General features: G+C 38.2%; 1 protein-coding gene across 7 annotated transcripts in view; it reads right to left on the bottom strand.

Annotated features, from left to right (window-relative positions):
• Positions 1-19,568, bottom strand: part of SLC13A1 (solute carrier family 13 member 1) — a 126,574-nt gene extending 107,006 nt beyond the window's left edge. For 6 of the 7 annotated variants that reach the window (XR_007121476.1, XR_007121475.1, XM_047694886.1 and 3 more), the window contains exon 1: positions 19,445-19,568. Coding sequence is in view for 4 of the 7 variants with exons in the window: in XM_047694886.1 (XP_047550842.1) it covers positions 19,445-19,543 (99 nt within the window). In the remaining 3 variants the exon portion in view is untranslated. The remainder of the gene's footprint in view (positions 1-19,444) is intronic. The other variant, XR_007121477.1, reaches the window with a different exon arrangement.
• Between the last annotated feature and the right edge of the window lie 2,458 nt (positions 19,569-22,026).

Genomic DNA, 22,026 nt, shown 5'->3' on the forward strand with positions numbered 1-22,026 from the left:
GGAACAAGACAAGTGTGCCCATTCTCACTATTTTTACTCAACATAGTACTGGAGTAATTAGGCAATAAAAAGAAATAAAAGACTTCTAAATTAGAAGGAAGAAATAAAACTGTCACTGTTTGCAGATGACATAATGCTACATAGGGAAAATCTTAAAATACTCCACCAAAAAACTATTGGAACTAATAAACAAATACAGTAAAATTGCAGGATATAAAATCAGTACACAAAATCTGTTGCATTTTATACAGTAACAATGAACTGTAAGAAAAAAAAATTAAGGAAACAATCCCATTCACAACTGCATCAAAAGGTATAAAATATCTGGGAATAAATTCAACCAGGAGGTGAAAGACCTACCTGTATATTAAACATTGTAAGACATTGATGAAAGAAACCAAAGAAGACACAAATAAATGGAAAAATATTTTGTGCTCATGGTTTGAAAGACTTAATGTTGTTAAAATGTCCATATTACTCAAAGCAATCAATAGATTCAATGAAATGCCTATCAAAGTTTCAGTGAGATTTTTCATAGAATTTGAACAATCAATGCTAAAATTGTATGGAGCAAAAGTGTGAATAACCAAGCAATCTCGAGAAAGAAAACAAAGCTAGAGGCATCATGCACCCTGATTTCAAACTATATTATAAAACTGTAATAATCAAAATAGTACAGTATTGACATAAAAACAGATTCACAGATCAATGGGATAGAATAAGCTCACAAATAAACCCACATATATATGGCAACTAATTTATGACAAAGGAGCCAAAAGTATGCAATGGAGAAAGGACAAGCCCTTCAATAAATACTATTTGCAAAACTGGATAGCCCCATGCAAAAGAATGAAACTAGACCACTATCTTATATCATATACAAAAAGTAACTCAAAACAGATTAAAGGCTTGGATGCAAGACCAGAATTTATAAAATTACTGAAGAAAACATAGGCAGTAAGCTCCTTGACATTGGTCTTGATGATATATATATATATATTTTTGGATCTGACTCAAAAGGCAAAAACAATAAAAGCAAAGATAAATGTGACTGCATCAAACTGTAAAGCTTATGCATGGAGAAGGAAACTATCAACTAAATAAAAGTCAGCCTAAGGAATGAGAGAAAAATACCTGCAAATTATGTATCTGGTAAGGAGTTAATACCCCCAATATATAAATAATCCATAAAATTCAGTAACAAAATCAATTAAAAAAATAGGCAGAGGGTCCAGATAGACATTTCTAAAGAAGACATACAGATGGTCAACAAGCACATGAAGGATGCTCAGAATCACTCATCATCAGGGGATGCAAATCAAAACCACAATGAGGTCAACCCACACCTGTCCGAATGGCTATTATGAAAATGATGGAAATGAAAGGAATAAGAAGTGCTGGCAAGGATGTGGGGAAAAGGGGAACCCTCGTGCACTGTTGCTGGGAATGTAAACTGGGTATAGGCACAAAGGAAAACAGTGTGGAGGTCCTTCAAAAAATTAAAAATAGAACTACCCTATGATTCAATAATTCCATCACTGGGTATTTATCTGAAGAATATGAAAACACTAATTTGAAAAGACACACACACCCTTATGTTCAATGCAGCATTATTAGAATAGCCAAGGTATGGAAACAACCTAAGTGTCCACTGATGGATTAATGGATAAAGAAGATGTGGTGTATACATGTAACATAGAGAGAGAAAGATGTCACACACACAATGGACTACCTCTTAGCCATAAAAAAAAATAATAAAATGTTGTCATTTGTGGCAACATGGATGGCCCTTAAGGGTATTATGCTAAGTGAAATAAGTGAAACACAGAGAAAGAGAAATACTGCATGATTTTACTTATATTTTGAATCTAATAAACACATGAATAAACAAAAACAGACCAAGCCAAACTCAGAACAGATTGGCAGTTGCCAGAGGGGAAGGTGTTGAGGAAGGTAGACAAAATGGGTTGAAGAGGTTCAAAAGGTACAAAATTCCAGTTATAGAATAAAGAAGTCATGAGGATGTATGCACAGCATGGTGACTACAGTCAATAATATTGCATTTCAAACTTGCAAGATGCTAAGAAAATCTTAAAAGTTCCTATCATAAAAGAAATGGTAACTTGGGTTGCAGATGGTAACTAAAATTACTATGGTGATCATTTCACAATGTATACAAATGTGGAATCATTATGTTTCATTATACCTGAAACTAACAGAACATTGGATATTGATTATATTCAATAAAAAGTGGCTGAAATGTATTATTATACTTGGCTTATATAAAAAATGTTGAAATGAAATCACCTGGAGTGTCATAAGTGATCGACAAGTTAGCATCTATTATATGGCTTTGTTTTGCTCTCACAAGGCTTAATCTCTGCAAAATCTGTGTTGCGTGTGAAAAATTTGTAAAAACTGCTGTCTGCGTTTAATGAGGTATTTTATTTATGGTTCTCCCAGGGCAATAAAATTTCTAGCTCTGCTGCCCTCTGATTCCCCCACGTCAGGGTAAATCCTCTGAGCTTGGTGTTTGGCCTCCTAGCGTCCCTGCACTTTCAGTGGGAGGGACTAAGAAATCCTTAATAAACTAGGACTATGTTATGCCTTCACCATGTTATCTTTTCAGGAGATAGAATAAAGCTGCTTGGATGTTAACGGTTTTATAGACAGTCTGCCTCTATAATCTTGACAATAAAACAATGAAACATAGCCGGGCCTTAACTCAAAAACTTCCTAATTTGCTCTGGAGAGGATTTGTGAAACTTAGCTTAATTAATTAATTAATTTTAAAAGATCTTATTTAGAGACAGAGAGAGTGTGAGCAGGGGGAGGGGCAGAGGGAGAAGGAGAGAATCTCCAACAGACTCTGCCCCGAGCATAGAGTTCAGTGTGGGGCTCAATCTCATGACCCTGAGATCATGACCTGAGCTGAAATCAAGAGTCAGATGCTCAACCAACAGAAGCACCCAGGCTCCCCAATACTAGCTTAATTTAAAATACCAATGCATGAGAACGACCAGACCTGTGTTTTGGTGAGAACACATGAATACCACTTTGTTTTCTAATACTTGCAGGAACACAGATTTCAAAGATAAATGAACCCCATTACTGCCTTGCTCTTTTCCCCACAATCAGATCCTCTATCTATCCCTGTCAATTTCTCTCTCAGATCTGCCCCTCAGCCTCCACCCCACTTCTTCCACTGCTGGCTAGGCTGTTCCACAACCACACCGTCTTCCAAGGAGCCGCTTTGATTTTTGTCATTCCCTTGCATAAAGCCAGATTAAAGGACTAGTCACCCTGACAATTGTTTGGAGCACCAACCCATAAGGGACTGCTCAAAACAGAAAAATAAATCCAGTGCTAGCTAACATAACCCCTGTTTCATCTCAACATGGGCCTACTTCAAGCTAGACATCCTGGTCTACTCAGAAGTAGCAACTTTTGAAACACAATAAAAAGCAAAATTTAAGTGCTAAATTATTAATTTCCCTAACAACTTTCATATTTTTACTGCCCAGCCCTGACTTAAAATCAAGTCAGTGATTTTCAGGTATTTATTGGAAATAATCTAAAATCCTCATCTTGTATGCGATGCCACCTTCACTCTAACTGTAATAAGATTTACTTGACTTGCCTGAATACTTCCTGACATCTTATCTCTAGTTCTAAAGAGCTCATTTACATGTCTTCTTGATGTTTGCGTTCTGATCCCTGCTCCTTATCATGCAACCTCTTTCTGAACTTTAATACATTGCATTCAGCCAAGTCGTCATACTGGTAATTCCCCAGATGCCCTTAAGGGACAGTTTCTAACTGCCTCTAACTATACTCTGGACTCTGGACTCTTGGACTCTTTGACCCAGTCTGACTATCGAGACGAAGCAGCAAGCTGACTACCAAGACTAACAAGAACATACATTTTATTTGACTCATGATGATATGTATGTGTGTGAGTTTCCTTTGAATCATGATTTATAAACCAACACATTTCATGTTAAAAATAAAATCTGAATTTCTGGCTTTCCTTGAAAAACTAAGGAATTTGGTAATATTGGGATCATATTCTTCCATGTCAACAATTGTTCAGACTCAAGGAGAGCTTACCCGTCAAAGACAGACTTGTGCTTTTCAGTTCTGCATAGCACTACACCTTTTCACTTTATTCTCTTACCTGCTTGACCTTTGTTAGCATCTCAATAAAATCTCTGGTAATAAAAATGCTACCCAGACATGCTGCCTTGAAAATAAATCTTGTTTTACCATTTCAGAATCAACACTTGGACCATTTGTTTGAATTTCTCTGCCTCACCCCCCAGTGTGGTCCGTGGACCAGCAGCATCAGCATGACCCAAGAGCTTGTGAGAGAGAAACTGGACACTCGCTTTCAGGTAATGTTCTGCCCAAGTTTCATCTCCAGATTCAGAACATATTTTATAAAGTTCCCCATCCTTCAGTGTTAAGGTTCAAATTTATGTCTTGTCTATGGAGCCTCCCCCAAACACTCATGTGCATTTTATATTTTTGCGTATGAGTCCCAGGAGGTTGTAATTACAGCTGGCTAAGGCACCATATTTGCATTGTTCCTAAGAGTTGCCTTCCCAGAATCTATGGGAAATGCCCCATTTTTCTTAACTTAATGAAAGCTTTAAGTCTAAAAAGGAGGAACGCAGAATTATCCAGAGGGCTAGGGCTGGGTGGTAGGATGGCAATCTGTCTCCATTTTCTTGGGATAGTGCTGGTTTACACCTATTGCCTTTCTGATTAGGAACCCTTTCCATTCTCGTGTCCCTCATTAATAAATTACACAGCTATCCTATTGATGGGTCCACCATCCCAGGAATACCTCCTTCCAATTCCTGTTTTCTATTATGTGATCTTTCTTGGTCAGCCTTGGAGTCATGGGCAAGAAAGTGTTCTTTTCCATCAATACCTTTCAGGTATTTAACAACAGAAAGTTAATCCAGATACAGTGTCAAGCATTTTCTTTTAAGAATCTAATATTAAAATATATAGAATTATTTTTAAAACCAAAGATCTATGAACATTCTTGTTAAGAAGAAGGAACAAGAGATAGAGGAAAACCTTTCATTGTTTTCCATTATTCATATACACTTAAAAAAAAACTGATATTAGGGTGAGTAATTTTTGGTGAACAGGCTCTTCTGATGAAGAAGAACACTGAACAGTTGTGTGTGCTGCCACTCAAAGTGTGTCCTGGATATCTGATTCACAGAACCAGCTCTGGGGTCGGCAAAGAATTCCTTCATTTTGTCAGTAAAAATCCAGAGACTGACCCATTATCTCTAGCTATATCATCTCTGTTTCCTGTTGATCCCTTTAATTTTTTTTCTCTTCCCTCTCTCTACCTTATCACCAATCCCCCTACTCTTAAAGTACAGCCACTCCCCCATTACCACCACTAGCCATCACAACCACTATTCCTACTACCATGAGCAAACAATAAAGCAACAACAAAGAAAGGCCAGCCGTCAAGTCAGTTAGACTGTGGGTGAATTGTTTCCCCCTCTCTTTCAATTCCTCTCAAGTCTAGTGGAAGTCGCTGTTATCTTTATTAAAATGAACTCTGCAACCATAACAAGTAATAATTTGAATAAAATTTTGTTCTAGAAATAGCAAAGCACTTTGGTACATGAGTTCTTGAGCTGAATTAGAGCAACACAATAATGTCTACTTCTTTTTTGTTTGTTGTGATGGAAAATATAGAAAGAAAAAAAGATTTAAAATTCTGACCAAGACTGATTTTATAAAACAGATTTTTTTTAAAAATCATGATTTATTCCCAAAATACTACATGAAACAAAGGGTGCGGGGAGTTGAGAGGGCTTCCTCAAATAAAAATACCTCAAAATAAAAGCATAAAATTTTCTGTTCAAAAATTTATATATTCCCTACAATTTCCAAAAATTACATGGTAAATTCAGCAAACAAACCACATGCAGCCAGACAGAGGCTGTTGTGCAGAATACATATGTTGTAAATCCTATTACATAGCTTGAAGTGTAATGTCCCTTAAGCAGGGTTTCCTGCTCTGTGTTGTGTACAGTGTGCCTCCCTGGCTCATTTAGGGCCACCTCCACCTTTTCTATTGTGTGAAGATTCTCTCATACCGCCAGAGAGATGAAGCTATTAAGTGCAGACTGGTTATCAATATGGATAGGAAATCCCCTTTTCTGACAATATAGAAAAATGTATTAGAAACCTTCTAGCATGGGGCACCTGGGTGGCTCTGTGGGTTAAGCCTCTGCCTTCAACTCAGGTCATGATCTCAAGGTCCTGGGATCGAGCCCCACATCTGGCTCTCTGCTCAGCGGGAAGCCTGCTTCCCCTTCTTTCTCTGCCTGCCTCTTTGCCTCCTTGTGATCTCTCTCTCTCTCTGTCAAATAAATGAATAAAATATTTTTTTAAAAAAAGAAACCTTTTGGGGCGCCTGGGTGGCTCAGTGGGTTAAGCCGCTGCCTTCGGCTCAGGTCATGATCTCAGAGTCCTGGGATCGAGCCCCGCATCGGGCTCTCTGCTCAGCAGGGAGCCTGCTTCCTCCTCTCTCTCTGCCTGCCTCTCTGCCTGCTTGTGATCTCTCTGTCAAATAAATAAATAAAATCTTTAAAAAAAAAAAAAGAAACCTTCTAGCAATATATCTTTTTTTCCTTATTTTTTATTATGTTTATTTAGCCAACATGTAGTACATCATTAGTTTTTGATACAGTGTTCAATGATTCATTAGTTGCATATAACATCCAGTACTCATCACAATATGTGCCTTCCTTAAAATCCATCACCTGGTTACCCCATCCCTCCACCCCACCCTCTTCTGTAACCCTCATTTAGTTCCTGGAGTCCAGAGTCTCTCATGGTTTGTCTCCCTCTGATCTTTTCCCCATTCAGTTTTCCCTCCTTTCCCCTGTGGTCCTCTGCCCTAGTCCTTATGTTCCACATATGAGGGAAACCATACAATAATTGTCTTTCTCTGCTTGACTTATTTCACTTGGCATAATTTCCTCCAGTCCCATCCATTTGATGCAAAAGTTGGATATTCATTCTTTCTGATGGCTAAGTAATATTCCATTGTGTATATGTACCACATCTTCTTTCTTCACTCATCTGTTGAAGAACATCTTGGCTCCTTCCACAGTTTGGCAACTGTGGACGTTGCTGCTAGGAACACTGAGGTACATGGGCCCCTTCTTTTCACTACATCTCTATCATTAATAAACAACATTTGGTTTAAAATTAAATAAGGTTTACTGCATATATTATTTTTCAACTTGTTTTTTCACTCATGTGAAGAATGACTTTTTACTTTATCATTTTACTTATGTATGTCAAATACATTCATGTTGATACATGTAGACCTATTAATTCATTTTAAATGGACATGGCATTTCTTTTATGAGTGTATTACAATTCATTTGTCCATTTTTCTACTGAAGGCTCTTTCCCTTCAATTTTTCATTGTTATTAGGCTATTAACATCTTTTTACCTACCTTTATGTAGATAGAGGAAAGAGATTTTCTAAGCTAGAGTATAAAAGTAGTAGTGAAATTCTGAATGAAAGAGGTGGAGTCTAACTGTAGTGGGTATTGCCAGTTGCTATCCAAGATGGTTGTATCCATTTATATCAGTACTAACAATGTGAGAAAGTTCCATTTTACCAACCATTGGTATATTGGGCTAGTTTATTTGACAATCTGATGGTATGAGAAGTTCTTCTTAATTCAATTTGTATCAGCTTGAATACCACTGCAGTATTTTTTCATGGTCATTGAACATAATTGTTTCTCTTACCTTATTTATAGCCTCTTACCATTTTTCTGTTGCTTGTTTGCTTCTCTTTTTCATGAATTTGTGGTTACTTTTAGATTTTTAATATTTCTTTATAAGTTAAATACTTACAAATATTTTTCTTAATCTCTGATCTCTGTAATTTGCTTTATTCTATTTTTGGTTGAAAAGATTTTACTGCAGTTATTTTAAAATTCTTTGTTATTTTTTTGCTTTTACTACCTTGTATGAAAAATTCTTCCTGTATTATATACTTCCATGTTTTTTTCAAAAATTTAAAAATTTTCAAGTGTAGGGCCTTGATTTATTTGTATAGGAAATTGATACCTTATTTTTCCTAAATGTGTAGCCAGAATGCCCTGGCTTTTTAAATTGGATGGTCCCTCTCCTCCCCACAATTTCTGTTGCTCTATATTTCCTATGCCAGTTTTTGTTGTTGTTGTTGTTGTTGTTTTGTTTTTTTGTTTTTGTTTTTGTTTTTTTTTTACAAATGCAGGCACATGTGTTTCTGGGCTCTTTATTTTGTCCCTCAATCATGGTCACCTTTTAAAAACCACTTCTTGCAAAATTATTAAACTCTTAATTATTATAGCTTTTCAACAAATTCCACAATCTGTAGCTCAAGACTCTCAAACATGCCTTGATTTTCTTATTGTTTTTACTCTATTTGTAGTGCTTTCATCTCTGTGTTGTTTCCATTCTCAGTCTTTCTTTCTTTTTTAGTATTATTAAACTTTTCTTTCTTTTTTAGAGTTAAATTTAATTAACATATAGTGTATTATTAGTTTCAGAGGTAAAGTTCAGTGATTCATCAGTTTTTGTTTTTTTAAGTTTTTATTCATTTGTCAGAGAGAGAGGAGAAGCAGGGAGAGCGGCAGGCAGAAGGAGAAGCAGGCTCCCTAGACAGCCAGGAGCCTGATGCGGAACTCGATCCCAGGACTCTGGGATCATGACCTGAGCAGAAAGCAGACACTTAACCAACTGAGCCATCCAGGTGCCCCACATCAGTCTTATATAATACCCAGTGCTCATTAATCACGTGTCTTCCTTAATGTCTATCACCCAGTTACACCATCCCTACACCCACCTCCCCTGCAGCAACCCTGTTTGTTTCCTATGATTAAGAGTCTCTTATGGGGGCGCCTGGGTGGCTCAGTGGGTTAAAGCCTCTGCCTTTGGCTCAGGTCATGATCCCAGGGTCCTGGGATCGAGCCCCACATCGGGCTCTCTGCTCAGCGGGGAGCCTGCTTTCCTCTCTCTCTGCCTGCTTCTCTGCCTATTTGTGCTCTCTGTCTGTCAAATAAAAAAAAAAAAAGAGTCTCTTATGGTTTGTCTCCTTCTCTGATTTTGTCTTGTTTTGTTTTTCCCTCCCTTCCCCTATTATCCTCTGTTTTGTTTCTTAAATTCCACAAATGAGTGAGAAATATGATAGTTGTCTTTCTCTGACTGTCTTAGTTCACTTAGCATAATACCCTCTAGTTTCATCCAGGTTGTTGCAAAAGCAAGATTTCATTTTTTTGATGGCTGAGATGTATTCCATTGTATGCATGGATGTGTGTATGTGTGTGTGTGTGTGTGTGTGTGTGTGTGTGTGTGTGGCATCTTTCTTATCCATTCATCTGTTGATGGACATGTGGTCTCTTTCCATAGTTTCACTATTCTCAGTCTTTCTTAATTATCTTCTTGCATGTTGAGATTGAGTGGTAGTTGTTTTATTTTTGTGTTTGTTCTTTCTGTATTCTTTATTCCTCATCTAGAAGCTTTACAGTTGCCTCCAGTAAGTCCCTAGCTTCCCATCTGGAATGTCTTATCTTGGCAGCCTGAGGTCCTGTCCTACTAGGACAGTGCAAATCCAATCATCTAGCTGGATCCATTAGCTTGAGTCAGGTCCTGGTGGAGAGTCTGGAAAGTGCCTATCTTGATGAATATTACCACATACAGTTGTCTGTAGCTTTTTCTTTTTTGTAGCAAGAAAACTATTCTCTGGCCCTTATTTGGGTCATTGAATCTGACTGACCTCAGGATGAGGTGGGAGAATTTTCAACCATAGGTTCTCACCTTCACTGCCCTTATTTGCTTGTCTGACCCATTCTAGTCTACAGAAACATATATTTGCTTTGTGTTTAAAGTGGAGAATGGTTAGGGTAGAGGTATCCTAATTGTTTGAACTTCATCTATACTGCTAATCATAAACCTTATAGATAGAAGAACTTATTTAAAAGGTGAAGAAATCTAACAAATAAATAGACAAATTCTGTTTTTCTGACTTATAAATAAGTAAAAGGATGGGAAAATAACATTTATGAATGTCTACTACACACCAGATATAATACTTGGTGTTCTACATGACTTACCCTTTTTAGTCTACACCAACATTCATCTAGGTGGGTATTATAATTCCATGTTCAAGTAGAGATCGATGATCACATTGCTAGTATGTGGTAGAGCCGGCCTTCAATCCAAGCAAAAATGCCATGAAAGCATATATTTTGTTATTTACTGCTCTATTCCCAGCACTTAAAGCAGCCACCTGGCACGTAGTAAGCACTCAGTAACATTTGTTGAATAACTGTTTTCTTCTCACAGTTTTTCAGTGTTATTCCTACAGTTGTTTCTATTTATGTCTTGATCCCTATATAAAAGTCTTAATCGCTATCCTAAACATAAAATTCTTCAGCATAGGAACCTCTTTTCTTTGCCTTGTTTTCTCTTCTGTTTTCTCTTCTACTTGCTGGTACTGGATATCTGAACCCTCACCCCAGTGGGTGAATGTCTCTCCAATTTTCCTGGAGCTCTCATCTCTGTTGCCAGTAAAAAAGAATTGAAGCTAAAACTTTTCCTGCATCGATTACTTCCTCACAGTTGACACTTTCATACTTCCCCAGGCCCCATTTAACAATAACACCGTCATATCTTGTATTAACCACCTCAACCAAGTGCAGCCAGGGTACTTGCTGCAGAGGTAGGAAGGCAAATGAAGCTATGACTAGGCAATCTGGATAATAGCTTCTCCCCCACAAATTCCGACTGTCAAATTGTCTTGGGAAGTATGGCTGATTATATTTAAAAATCACCTTGGTTCTCTTTTAAATTATACCTCCAGATGGAATTGAAATAAAAATTAGGCTGTAAAATATAGTTTTTTTACCCCTTCCCTCCATTTTTTAATGACACTCTGACTGATATTAGGAAGTAATTTGGCAGATGAATTAGTACGCATGTGGGTATGATCTCTCAGCACAGCTTGAGAAAAGCAGGACCAATCACAGACCTCACTCACTGCAATTGATTTTCTAAAGAGAACGCAGAGCAATTAAGAAAGGAGAAAAATCATGCATTTTAAATCTGGGTGATACAAGAAAAACACTATTATTATTTGACAGAGCCTGTAAAGGGCTTTGCAGAGTTTGTGATACACCTACCCCTTCTGCAGCAGTGATTTCTCAAGACTCAATCCATATTAATTGCAAGGCTTAAAATGATTAGAAATATTCTCCTTTCAGAAGAGAAAGAGTAAGGAGGAGCTCAACTTACAAAGTCAAGGAAAAATGACTAGAATTTCTCATTAGTTTTTAGCCCAAATGGATAGTAGGGAAAGGCAACTGGTGGAGCCACTATGCCAATTACCTGAGAACATTTAACTCCTTCTTTCCATTTAATCTCTGCAACTAATTAGCACACAGTGCTTTACCCCCTGTGCACACAGAGGAACTAGAAATGACCCCAGAGTTCACATAGTTCTCCAACCTGAGAACATTAGAGGGTGATCAAAATGCAGTCTGTGGATTATCTGCTTCAGAATCATGAGGAGTCTGTTCAGTGTGGACCGTCTTGGGCTTCACACCCAGAGCTGGGGATTTTAAACAAGTAGCTCAGGTGAATCTGGGGCAACCAATCCCCAGGTAACATTTAAAACTCTTGATAAGAGTCTTGTTCACCTTGCAGACGGGGAAATAGGTGAGGGGTAGCGTGACAGCATCACTGAGGGAGTTTTTCCGAATATGCGAGAGAAATCGGGGCAGCTGAGGCTACGCTGTGGCTAAAAGTCCCTAAATCTCAGCAGCTTAGACAACCGAAGTCTGGCTTGCTCCTACTATCTGTCCACCATGGGTCACAGCTACCCTGCAATCCAGGCAGATGGAGACTTCACCTCAACTTATGCTTTTGTAACCAAAAACCCAGAAACAATGGAGTAAGGCAAACTGTGAGCAAGCTTTTAAGGATCTGATATAAATACCATTAAAGAAGCTGTGTCCTCAATGGGCTTGGGAGTTAGATGGACTTGCATTTTTTTTTTAAAGATTTTTTTGTTTTTTTATTTGACAGAGAGCAGGTCACAAGTAGGCAGAGAGGCAGGCAGAGAGAGAGGGGGAAGCAGGCTCCCTGCTGAGCAGAGAGCCTGATGCGGGGCTCGATCCCAGGACCCTTAGACCACGACCTGAGCCGAAGGCAATGGTTTAACTCACTGTGCCATGCAGGCGCCCCTCAGATGGACTTGCATGTAAATCCTCTTACTCCCTTTATAGACTGTGTGATTGGGCAAATTGCTTAACCTCGTTCATTAAGTCTCTGTTTGTTCATCTGTAAGATGGGGATGATACTGAGTATTTCTAATGGTTGCTATGAAGCTAATAGTGGATATTCACATCCTTGTTGTTATCAAGCTAGGTATAAAAATGTACCATGGAAGGAAAAAAAGAGACACCCTCCTCTTACACCAGTGTTCTTGTTCTGTCCTTTTGCCACACTTGTCACTCTATCTGAAGTTCTTTGCTATCATCATCTTCTTTGTCCCACATCCTATCTTTCCTCCAAGATCTGGCTTAAGCCCCCCACCTTCCTTCTGCCATGGGAAATCATCAGTCATTCATTCAGTATAGTTATCAAATATCTTCTGTGTGACTGGCAGTATGTTCTTTTTTTTTAAGATTTTTTTTTTTTTTTAAATTTGACAGATCACAAGTAGGCAGAGAGGCAGGCAGAGAGAGACAGGAGGAGGAGGCAGGCTCCCTGCCGAGCAGAGAGCCCGATCCAGGACTCGATCCCAGGACCCTGAGATCATGACCTGAGCCAAAGGCAGAGGCTTTAACCACTGAGCCACCCAGGCGCCCTGGCAGTATGTTCTTAAGGCTTTTGTGTCCGGAGTGGGGAACGATGAAAGCAAAATGGAATACACACTATAATGCAGGCTGAGGTACCCATGATGCAATGAGGGCATTGAGGAGGATCTTCAGTTTGTGTCAGTGCTAGAACTGCCTTTCTCAAGAAGGGCAGAGCGAGAGGAGAGAGAATTCCAGGACAAGGGTACAGCATGCGCCAGACCGAGAGGCAAGAATAGCCATGAATAGTCAACCCAGGGACTGCAAATGGTGAAATATCGCTAATGTGGAAACCATGAATGTGGGAGACAGGTACTGGGAGCTTGGGGGAGGGCTTTTAGGAAAAATAAATGGCAAAATCTTGAAGACCCATCAGTGTATACACGTTTTATATAGATATTTTCCCCCTGTAGGCAAAAAAGAATCACTGGAGAAGTCTGACCAGGGGTACAATAGGACCCGGTTGGCATTTTAAAAATAGTGCTCTGGCAGGAGACTTTAGGGAAAAAAGACTGTGAAATGGTCCATGGGAAAGAGAGATGGGACAGTGTCAAGGGAAGCAGTGCCAGGAATGGAGATGAAGAAGCAGATGGGGGGGCGGATTTAGGTGGTGAGGCAACATAGCCTGATGATTTGCAGTATCTGAGATGACACACGGGTTTCAGGCTGGGAATGAGGTGAAGGCTAGCAGGTTCTCTGAGACAAAGAAAGTAGAAGGAGAGGCAGATGGTGGGCCAATGGGACTGTGTGTCATTGCGGGCATGGAGGGGCTGGAGATGGATGAATCCCCAGAGATTTATCTACCTTTTAATTACATGTCTAGACACAAATGATTTGCTTAAACCATTTGGCACTTATTTATATACAACCTTATTTTGTGATTAATGTTTGCGACAGTGTATACTGACTTTTCAGAAACTGTGCAAGCTGCTTGACAGCAGAAATGTTAACTTAAACTTACGTTTGAATCCCACAGTTCATTGAGCACAATAGTTTGGGCTTAGCAAGTTCTCATCTCATAAAATACTCATGAAGGAATATATATATCAAATTTGGATTTCCTGGTTTAGTTCATCTACCACATTATTATCAGCATGATTTCTATTTTTTCTTTTTTCTTGCCCTCCATCATTCTGATACTCTTTTGTGACTAAAATGCTTACATTCTTGGAGTTTACAGTATTTCCCCCCTTATCTTAAATCTCTACTATATTTTAAACCATTTAAAACAATATCAATTATTTCTATTAATATGTTTATTTGACTTGTCCCTTTCAAAGTTCATTATGTTTTCTTGGAATTCCTCCCTTTCCTCTTCTTTTAATTGTAGTCATTTTAAATTCTTCCCCCTTCATTTTCATTTTCTTTATGAAACTTCCCAACATACCACCTCCCTTCTTCTAGCACATTCTTTATCACTTATAAGGTTGCATTTCTTTATGAGCATGATATTTCTCCTGCATTTTTTTTTTATGATTTGGCACCACAAGTCTCTCATTACATATCATTTCTTCTATTTATTATAATTTCTATCATAACTTGAAACTCATGGTATAGCAGATGAATATATTGTGAAGGAAGCATAGGTAGAACATGACAGCTGCAGAAATACAGTTGGTCCTTAATGCTGTAGTTCCTCCCTCCCTAACCTGTGCTGTGCCAGCACACTCTGCTCTGCTATGTTGACTCTCCCAATCTCTTTGCTCTTCAAGTCTTTCTTGGTGCAAAATATTTTGCAGGGAAACCCTGAAGTATCTGAGAGATAACTGAAATCTGGTTTTGGTTTTGCAACCAATCAACTAGGGCATGCTGCTCAATATCTGTGTTCTATTTCCCTTCTCCTTATCTCAAAAAGGCATCTGGGTGGCTCAGTCAGTTAAGCCGGTTAATTGTGGGACTCTTACTTTCGGCTCAGGTCAAGATTTCAAGGTTATGAGATAGACTGGGTGTGGGGCTCTACTCTCAGGGCAGAGTCTGCTTCAGATTTTCTCTCCCTCTCTCTCTTCCTTCCCTTCTCCCCTCAGTTATCCTCACATGTGTGCTCTCTCTTTCTCAAATAAATAAAAAAAGAAAAGAAAATCTAAAACAAAAGGGGGGTTCTAATTAGACATAGAAATAAGCTAGAGAGAGTGAGATGTACCTAGAAGAAATGCACTCCACACAGAGAAAATATTATTGCTCAATTTTCTCCACTTACTGCTCCTTAAAACACTCTGGCCTTCTTTTTGTCTCTTTGTTTTATTAACAGAAATACAAAGAAAAGTCAAGAATTGGAAAAATGAGTAAGGAAATAGTACAGAGTAATGAGAAAAGTAAAAATTAACAAGATATTAGAAATAGTAATAAAAGAACAAAGTTGCACAGAGGCTATCACTGGAACTATGGCATGTGCCCAATTTTAATTTTTTATCTGGGAATATTTAATAAATTTCCTCTCTGAGATATGGAAATGAGAAAATTCAGTGTAATTATTAATTACATGCAAATATTTACATAAGTAGGAATTATGTTACAGGCTTGTTTTATTGATCACTAACTACTAATTAGAGAAAGACTAAGAATACCTCTTTGTTTATGTGACAGTTAAAAAGACAGCATTTCTAATGTTTCAGAGTAAAGTAATAATAAAAATAGGATTCCTTTAGTAAAGTGACATTTATCCCAATGTATTAGGAGTATACTTATTATAATACTGTGGAAGCTGTAAAGACACAGATATTCAGTTGTGGTTGAAATCACAGCTCTAGAGTCAGATGTTGATTGGAAACATCTATACAGCTGCATTTTGGTAAGCTATTTGCTGTTTCTGTCTCTGTTTCTAATCTGCAAAATTGGACTAATAATTATACCTAATTCATAAAATTAAATTTGAGCTTCTGTTTGACATATTCTTTGCTATAAAATTTCCATAAAACCATTGAAAAACACAGTCTTAAAATTTCTTCCAACTAGAAGATATTAAGATGCCAACCTGATGCTGTGGCTCTAGGTGAACATCTGGGCACAGCTGTGAAGGGAAGGGGCAGCATATTTTGACAAGCTGACATGACCTACTTGTATAGCTGGGATTCTGGGACATTCAGCAAATGACATGTAAGACTGCTACTTCAGTCCTCACAGGCCTGTCCCCAGTGGTTAGAATCATTGCAGTGTTCTGCCTTGAAGACATTGAATAGCATGAGGTCAACTGAGGAAATGGTTAAGATACGCCTCATCTGTGGTTTGACCTGTCTAAAGTTTTTTCACAAAGAGAAATACCTGAGTTGTTGATAAAGACTATCAAGCTACACTTTATATACTGCTTCAAAATAGAGGATAAATCTTCAAAAACACAGATATAGAAAAGACTAAAACATAACTGCTGTTGAAGTATGAATCTGGGGGGTGCCTGGGTGGCTCAGTGGGTTAAAGCCTCTGCCTTCAGCTCAGGTCATGATCTCAGGGTTCTGGGATTGAGGCCCGCAGGGGCTCTCTGCTCAGCAGCTAGTCTGCTTCCTCCTCTCTCCCTCTCTGCCTGCCTCTCTGCCTACTTGTGATCTCTGTCTGTCAAATAAATAAATAAAATCTTTTTTAAAAAAAGCATGAATTTGGAGTTCTGACAGAATCTGTGTTTAAATCCAGTTTCTGCAGCACCTATGTGATCTTTGTTGGGTCATATATCTTTGAGCATCAATTTTCAAATGTAAAATGCGAATGATGGAACATGTGTGATTGTCTTAAGGGTTTGTACTAAAGGTTAAGTAAGATCATTTGAATAAAGCAGCTGGCAGAACGCCTAGAACAGAGGGTTTGCTCTGCAAAGGGAATCCCTTCTCCTTCACTTTGCATATCACATTGCAAACCACCGAGGGTTTCTCATCATTGATATCACATTTATGAACTGAGATGGAATTAAAGTAAGGGTTAAAGCCAGTCTATAGAAACAACTCAAAAATCAGTAGAAAAATGGAAAAAAAAGTCAATAATTCATTGTTCATTCTACATCATGTAGACTTACTGTGTTTTTATAAAGCAAAATTGATTTTTTGTTTTGTTTGAATTCTTTAGTTGTTCTATTACTGAGTGCTTAGAAGCATTGAGTTCTCCAGTTCAGTAACCTGAAAGTTACAATAGATTGATTTGGAACCATGTCAAAGTAGACTCTACTTCAAGTTCATACCCTCCAAAGGCCCGTATTCTTTGAAAAAAAAAAAAAAAAGTTTTGCTTTCATTGTAAGCAAGAGTTAAAATAGTATTCTTCGAGTTTATTTAGCAGTTGATTGAATGATTAAATATGCATTTGAAGTAGCCAAAAATGAAATCATGTTATTGTACTAGGAAAAAACCCCTCAGATTAACATTGATTGAATTTTAACAAATGAGTTGATTAGAGGAAAAGGAAAGAGGAACACAGTTGATCAAATGCAACTTGATGCCAGGTCCCTGGTTTCTCCACAGACCTAATGTACTCTTGTCATACCACCTTGGGGGGAAAAAAATCCATGACTGCATTTCTTAGCAAGAATACACTTTCTGATTAATGAATCATGCACTGAAACTTCACACTGCTTTTTATTTAGTTAGTTGTTCTTCCTTTCAAAGAATTTATATTAACTTTCTCTGAAAATTATGGAACATAATCAAAGTGTCATGCAAGTGACATTAAAGTGTGCATCAAAGGAGCAGCACAGATGATATGTGGTCAGAGACTAGGTTTGTACTGACTAGTTTAATTTCTGATTTTCTCTGCCATAAATAAGGACTTACGCTGAAACTAACCCAGAAATATTAAAATATAGCAGAGTTCCAGGTAAGAACTAGGATGTACTCATAGTAGAATGGTAGAATTCAGCCAGCTCTAGGGAACCCACAGGAACAGGGGAGTTAAAAGAGAAAGCCATCATGCAGTAACAAGTCTCTGAAGGGATTTTGGGTTGAGCGTTCAGATTAGAGCCCTGTGTCTGTGACTCAAATTTGTCATCTAGGGGCCACCAGAGACTCATATAGGAGTCTTCGGAAGTAGCTGGAGGGGGAGGGGAAAGGAGGAGAAGGACAGATTAATCACACAAAATTTGAAAAACAACACCAACCAAACCAAAACAATGGACTGTGCCTATTGTTTTCACTAGAAATTCTTTAAGGCTTTGAGGGTTCAGAACAATCTTTGACAACAAAAAGGATGGGGAGTCCTTTCCTTCCTCAACAGGGAATAGTGAAACATCAGTGTGAGGACAGCCCCAGTCAGGGAAGCTGCTAGAGCTGGATGGTTGGCCTCAGCAGCAGACAACCCATAGCCAGGGGCAGCAGACACCAGTCCCTTCTCCAGCGTTGCAGGCAGAGGAGACCTTGGTAGAATCAAAAAGGACTATTCATTAGCTCACATGAATTTCTATCAGAGGTTCCAAGAGTAGTGGCAGACTTTTGAGGGCAGACTTTTGAGGATCCAGCCTATCATAATTACTGTGATTCTATTTTAACTCAGACTGGTAAAACCTTGATTAATACTTGCTAGAGAAGAGCGTCAGAAGGGCATCATGGGGTGGTGGGAATTGCACCAGGTGTGGGTCAACACATTTAGGGAGACTCTTGCGGCCCTCCTTACTGTGTGCCAGCCACTGCTCCAAGAGAGTGTTTGATGAGTGCTTATGCATTTAATTCTCACAGCAAGTCTGTTAGTATCCCAATCTTACGCATGAGAAAATAGAACCATAGAGAAGTTCACTAATTTGCCCAACTCACTCAGCTTATAAGTGGTATACCTGGGACCTAAAGCAGAAAGTCTAACTCTAGTGGTTGTCCTCTTACCAACTGACACTCATCACACCTGACATAAAGAAGGTGCTCATTAAATGTTTCCTGATTCAAATCATTTTAGCATGGGATTAAAAATGTCCTGGGTTTAATGTTCTGGACTTAGTAAACTGACTACACTTAAAAGCAAACAGAAAAATGCTTTTAAGTATACCAAAATGAAATAAAATCTCAAATGATCAGAACATGCTGCAATAGTTTTTAAAATTTCCTGATTAACCAAGGAAAATTACTTCATGCTTTCAGTGTTTTCTCATCCCAGAAGGAAAATATATTTCTAGGAGGCTTGGTGGCCCACACCAAGCCATGGAGCTCACAAGTAAATTAGTCTGTGCTAGACGCTGGGTCTCCAAACTGTTTTTGTAGCTCTTCCCCCAGTAACATGTTACTGCATGGGCTTGGGAGAAGGGATTGTGCTAACCCAGGATCCTCCTTGGAGACTGATTAACCAGAATGACAAGATCTCAAGGATTGTACTTCTTTGATCTTCCTCTCACCCAGTTGCCAGACAGAGAACAATTCTGACTGAATACATTATTTAATTATTCTAGTTAGTCATATTGAGAATCAACCAACATTAACCACTAAAAAGGAGGAAAAAGGACAAAACACAATGTATGACCATCCTGATTTCCAACTCAAAGTGGCATCCCCACACACACCTCTGAACAAGGCAATTACACAGAAACAATAAAGAACAATTAAATAAATCAGGAAACCCACCAGCCTATTCTCTAGGTTCACTTACCTTGGTGCGAATGATGACTGGCAACGGCAGTAAAACCAACAGAGTGAAAACTATAAGGAGAAACCGGCGATAAACTAAAATATAAGTAAGGACTTTCATCGTCCTGAGTAGGAGACTGAAAGTACTCTCCTCAAAATAAGGCAGATGTTAAATAACCAATGTGGATTAATATTTCTCCAGCCCATCATCATAATTTACTGACACAGACTGATCAACATGAGTTAAAATTAAATCTTGATTTTTATTGTTTTACTGTCACAATTAACGTGGAGAGATAAGCCCGAGTGTTTGCAAGAAATTACATGCCAATTGCTACTGTAGCTTTTGAAAGATACAACAGTTCTTTCCCTATTTAATTTGTTCACATTAACTAGAATATTGACTGGCCATATCTAGCACAAGGCAAAATTGTGAGGTTCGTTGAGTTTGCCCACAGTGAGGCCCCTCTGCCCCTTCTGATGTCCCCTGACTTCTGGGCTCTACACTTCGGTGGTGCCTCAGGCAATCTCTACTGGATGCCTCCAATGCCCTTCCTAAGAAAGTGCATTTCCAGTGTGTGAATTGAAATAGCAATTCCAATAATAGGAATTTCAGTGTATGGACATGTGAAAGGTAAGGATTTTGGTACAGATGGATTCTTCTAGGGCTTCTCAGATAATGTGTTGAGGTAGCCCTCTACACCGCCTACATGAAGTTTGGCTCAGAGAAGAGCCCCTGACCTCTCTCATTCAGGAATTCTCTGCACTCATTCAAAAGATAAATACTACTTCTGATGTCAAGCAGCATTTTTCTCCTCAGTACCACATTCAGTTGAAAATGGTTTATCTACTGTTTAAAAGCAAAGTTCTGTGTGTTTCTTGAACGCTGTAGTTTATTTTGATAGAAAACCAAAAATTATCATAAAGCCTTATATAAGCGCTCCCCTGTTCCACTCTTTCAGGACTGAGTTGATATTACTGTGCTGATATTGTCTAGATAATCAACAGGGAATCTGCACAGAGATGAGTCACTGGGGCCATCTAAGGGGTGTGTGTGTGTGTGGGTGTGTGTGTATCTGTGTGTAAGCACATGTGTGAAGATGGGTACGATTCTAACAGTGATATGGAGGATGTATTTTAATATTGCTCAGCACTAAAGACTCTGGTTTGTTTCTCATTACTTCGTAAATTAATAACCCAATATACTTCAACTAAACAACTACTAAGTACCTAGCCCTAGGTATAAACAGAACACATTTCTTTCTATAATTTATAGTCAATTTCTCTTGGTATAAATACCCTTACTTTGATGTGATCTATTGTTAGCATTTAGACCTTATTTCTAATTCCACACTAATGTAACTCTGCTTTCTTTTCCTATAAAAGAAGATAATTCTTTCACCAACACACTGTATTATTAATGTAGATGAGAAAGCATTTTTTTTTTCCTTCTAAATGTCTAAATTTCTAAAGATACATCACAGATACTGACTCAGGAAAATCAGGAGAGTAAGCAGAAAGAAAAGTCTCCAAACCAGAAAGGCACATTATATCTTGAATTTGTTAGGTTAAAAAAAAGAGAGGGTACTTACAAACAATAGTAATGAATAGTGAGCAATAATAAATAGTATTAAAAAACACATTAATACACTGTGATTACAAACAGGAAAGCTTAATATCATTAAGGTATGCTTCTCCCCGAACTTAATCTACAGATTCAACACAATACCAGTTAATCCCAACAGGGTGTGTGTGTGTGTGTGTGTGTTTGTGTAAGTTGACAAAGTGCTTCTAAAAAGTATGTGGAAGAGCAAAGGACCAAGAATGGTCCACACAACCTTGAAGAACAAAATCAGGACTTCCATTACCAGATTTCAAGACTTACTACAAAAAGTCACTAATTGGGGCATTTTGGTATTGGCCCAAAGAAAGACAAATAAACCAATGGAACAGAAGAGAGACTATAGAAACTGACCCACACATGCGGGCACCCATGCAATTCAGGCAAGAAATGATGATCCTCTCAATAAACGGTACTGGAGTAATAGGATATCAACGTGGGGGGAGAGGAGCAGTGACTTCCTATCTCATATTATACATAAACTTTAATCTTAGATGGGAAATTATGAAAGCAAAAACACTAAGGCTTCTAGAAGAAAACGTACAAGAAAATCTTCATAACTTTGGCAAAAATTTCTGAAATTGGACCCAATGGGCACTAACTAAAAATATAAACCAGTGGTACGTTGGACTTCAATTAAATCAAGAATTTCTGTCCATCAGATGACTTCATTTAAAGAATGAAAAACACATCACAGAGTAGGAGGCAATATTTACAAGGTATGTGTCCGACAAAGGACCTGTGTCACAAATATTTATGGGATATCTACAAGTCAATCTTAAAAAGACAGAGTATGAGATTTAAGAAGTGGGGAAATGCCTTTAACAGCCCTTTCCCAAAAGAGGATCTCAAGCTGGCCAATAAGCACATGGAAGTGTGTGGAACGTAATTACTTCTCAGGAATATAAAACTTCAAAGAGATACCACAACACCTCCACCAGAAAGCCTAAAATGAAAAAGAATAAATCTGTCAAGGAAATATT

The sequence above is a fragment of the Lutra lutra genome, chromosome 11 (assembly GCF_902655055.1).
Source record: "Lutra lutra chromosome 11, mLutLut1.2, whole genome shotgun sequence".
In the NCBI taxonomy this organism is placed as follows: Eukaryota; Metazoa; Chordata; class Mammalia; order Carnivora; family Mustelidae; genus Lutra; species Lutra lutra.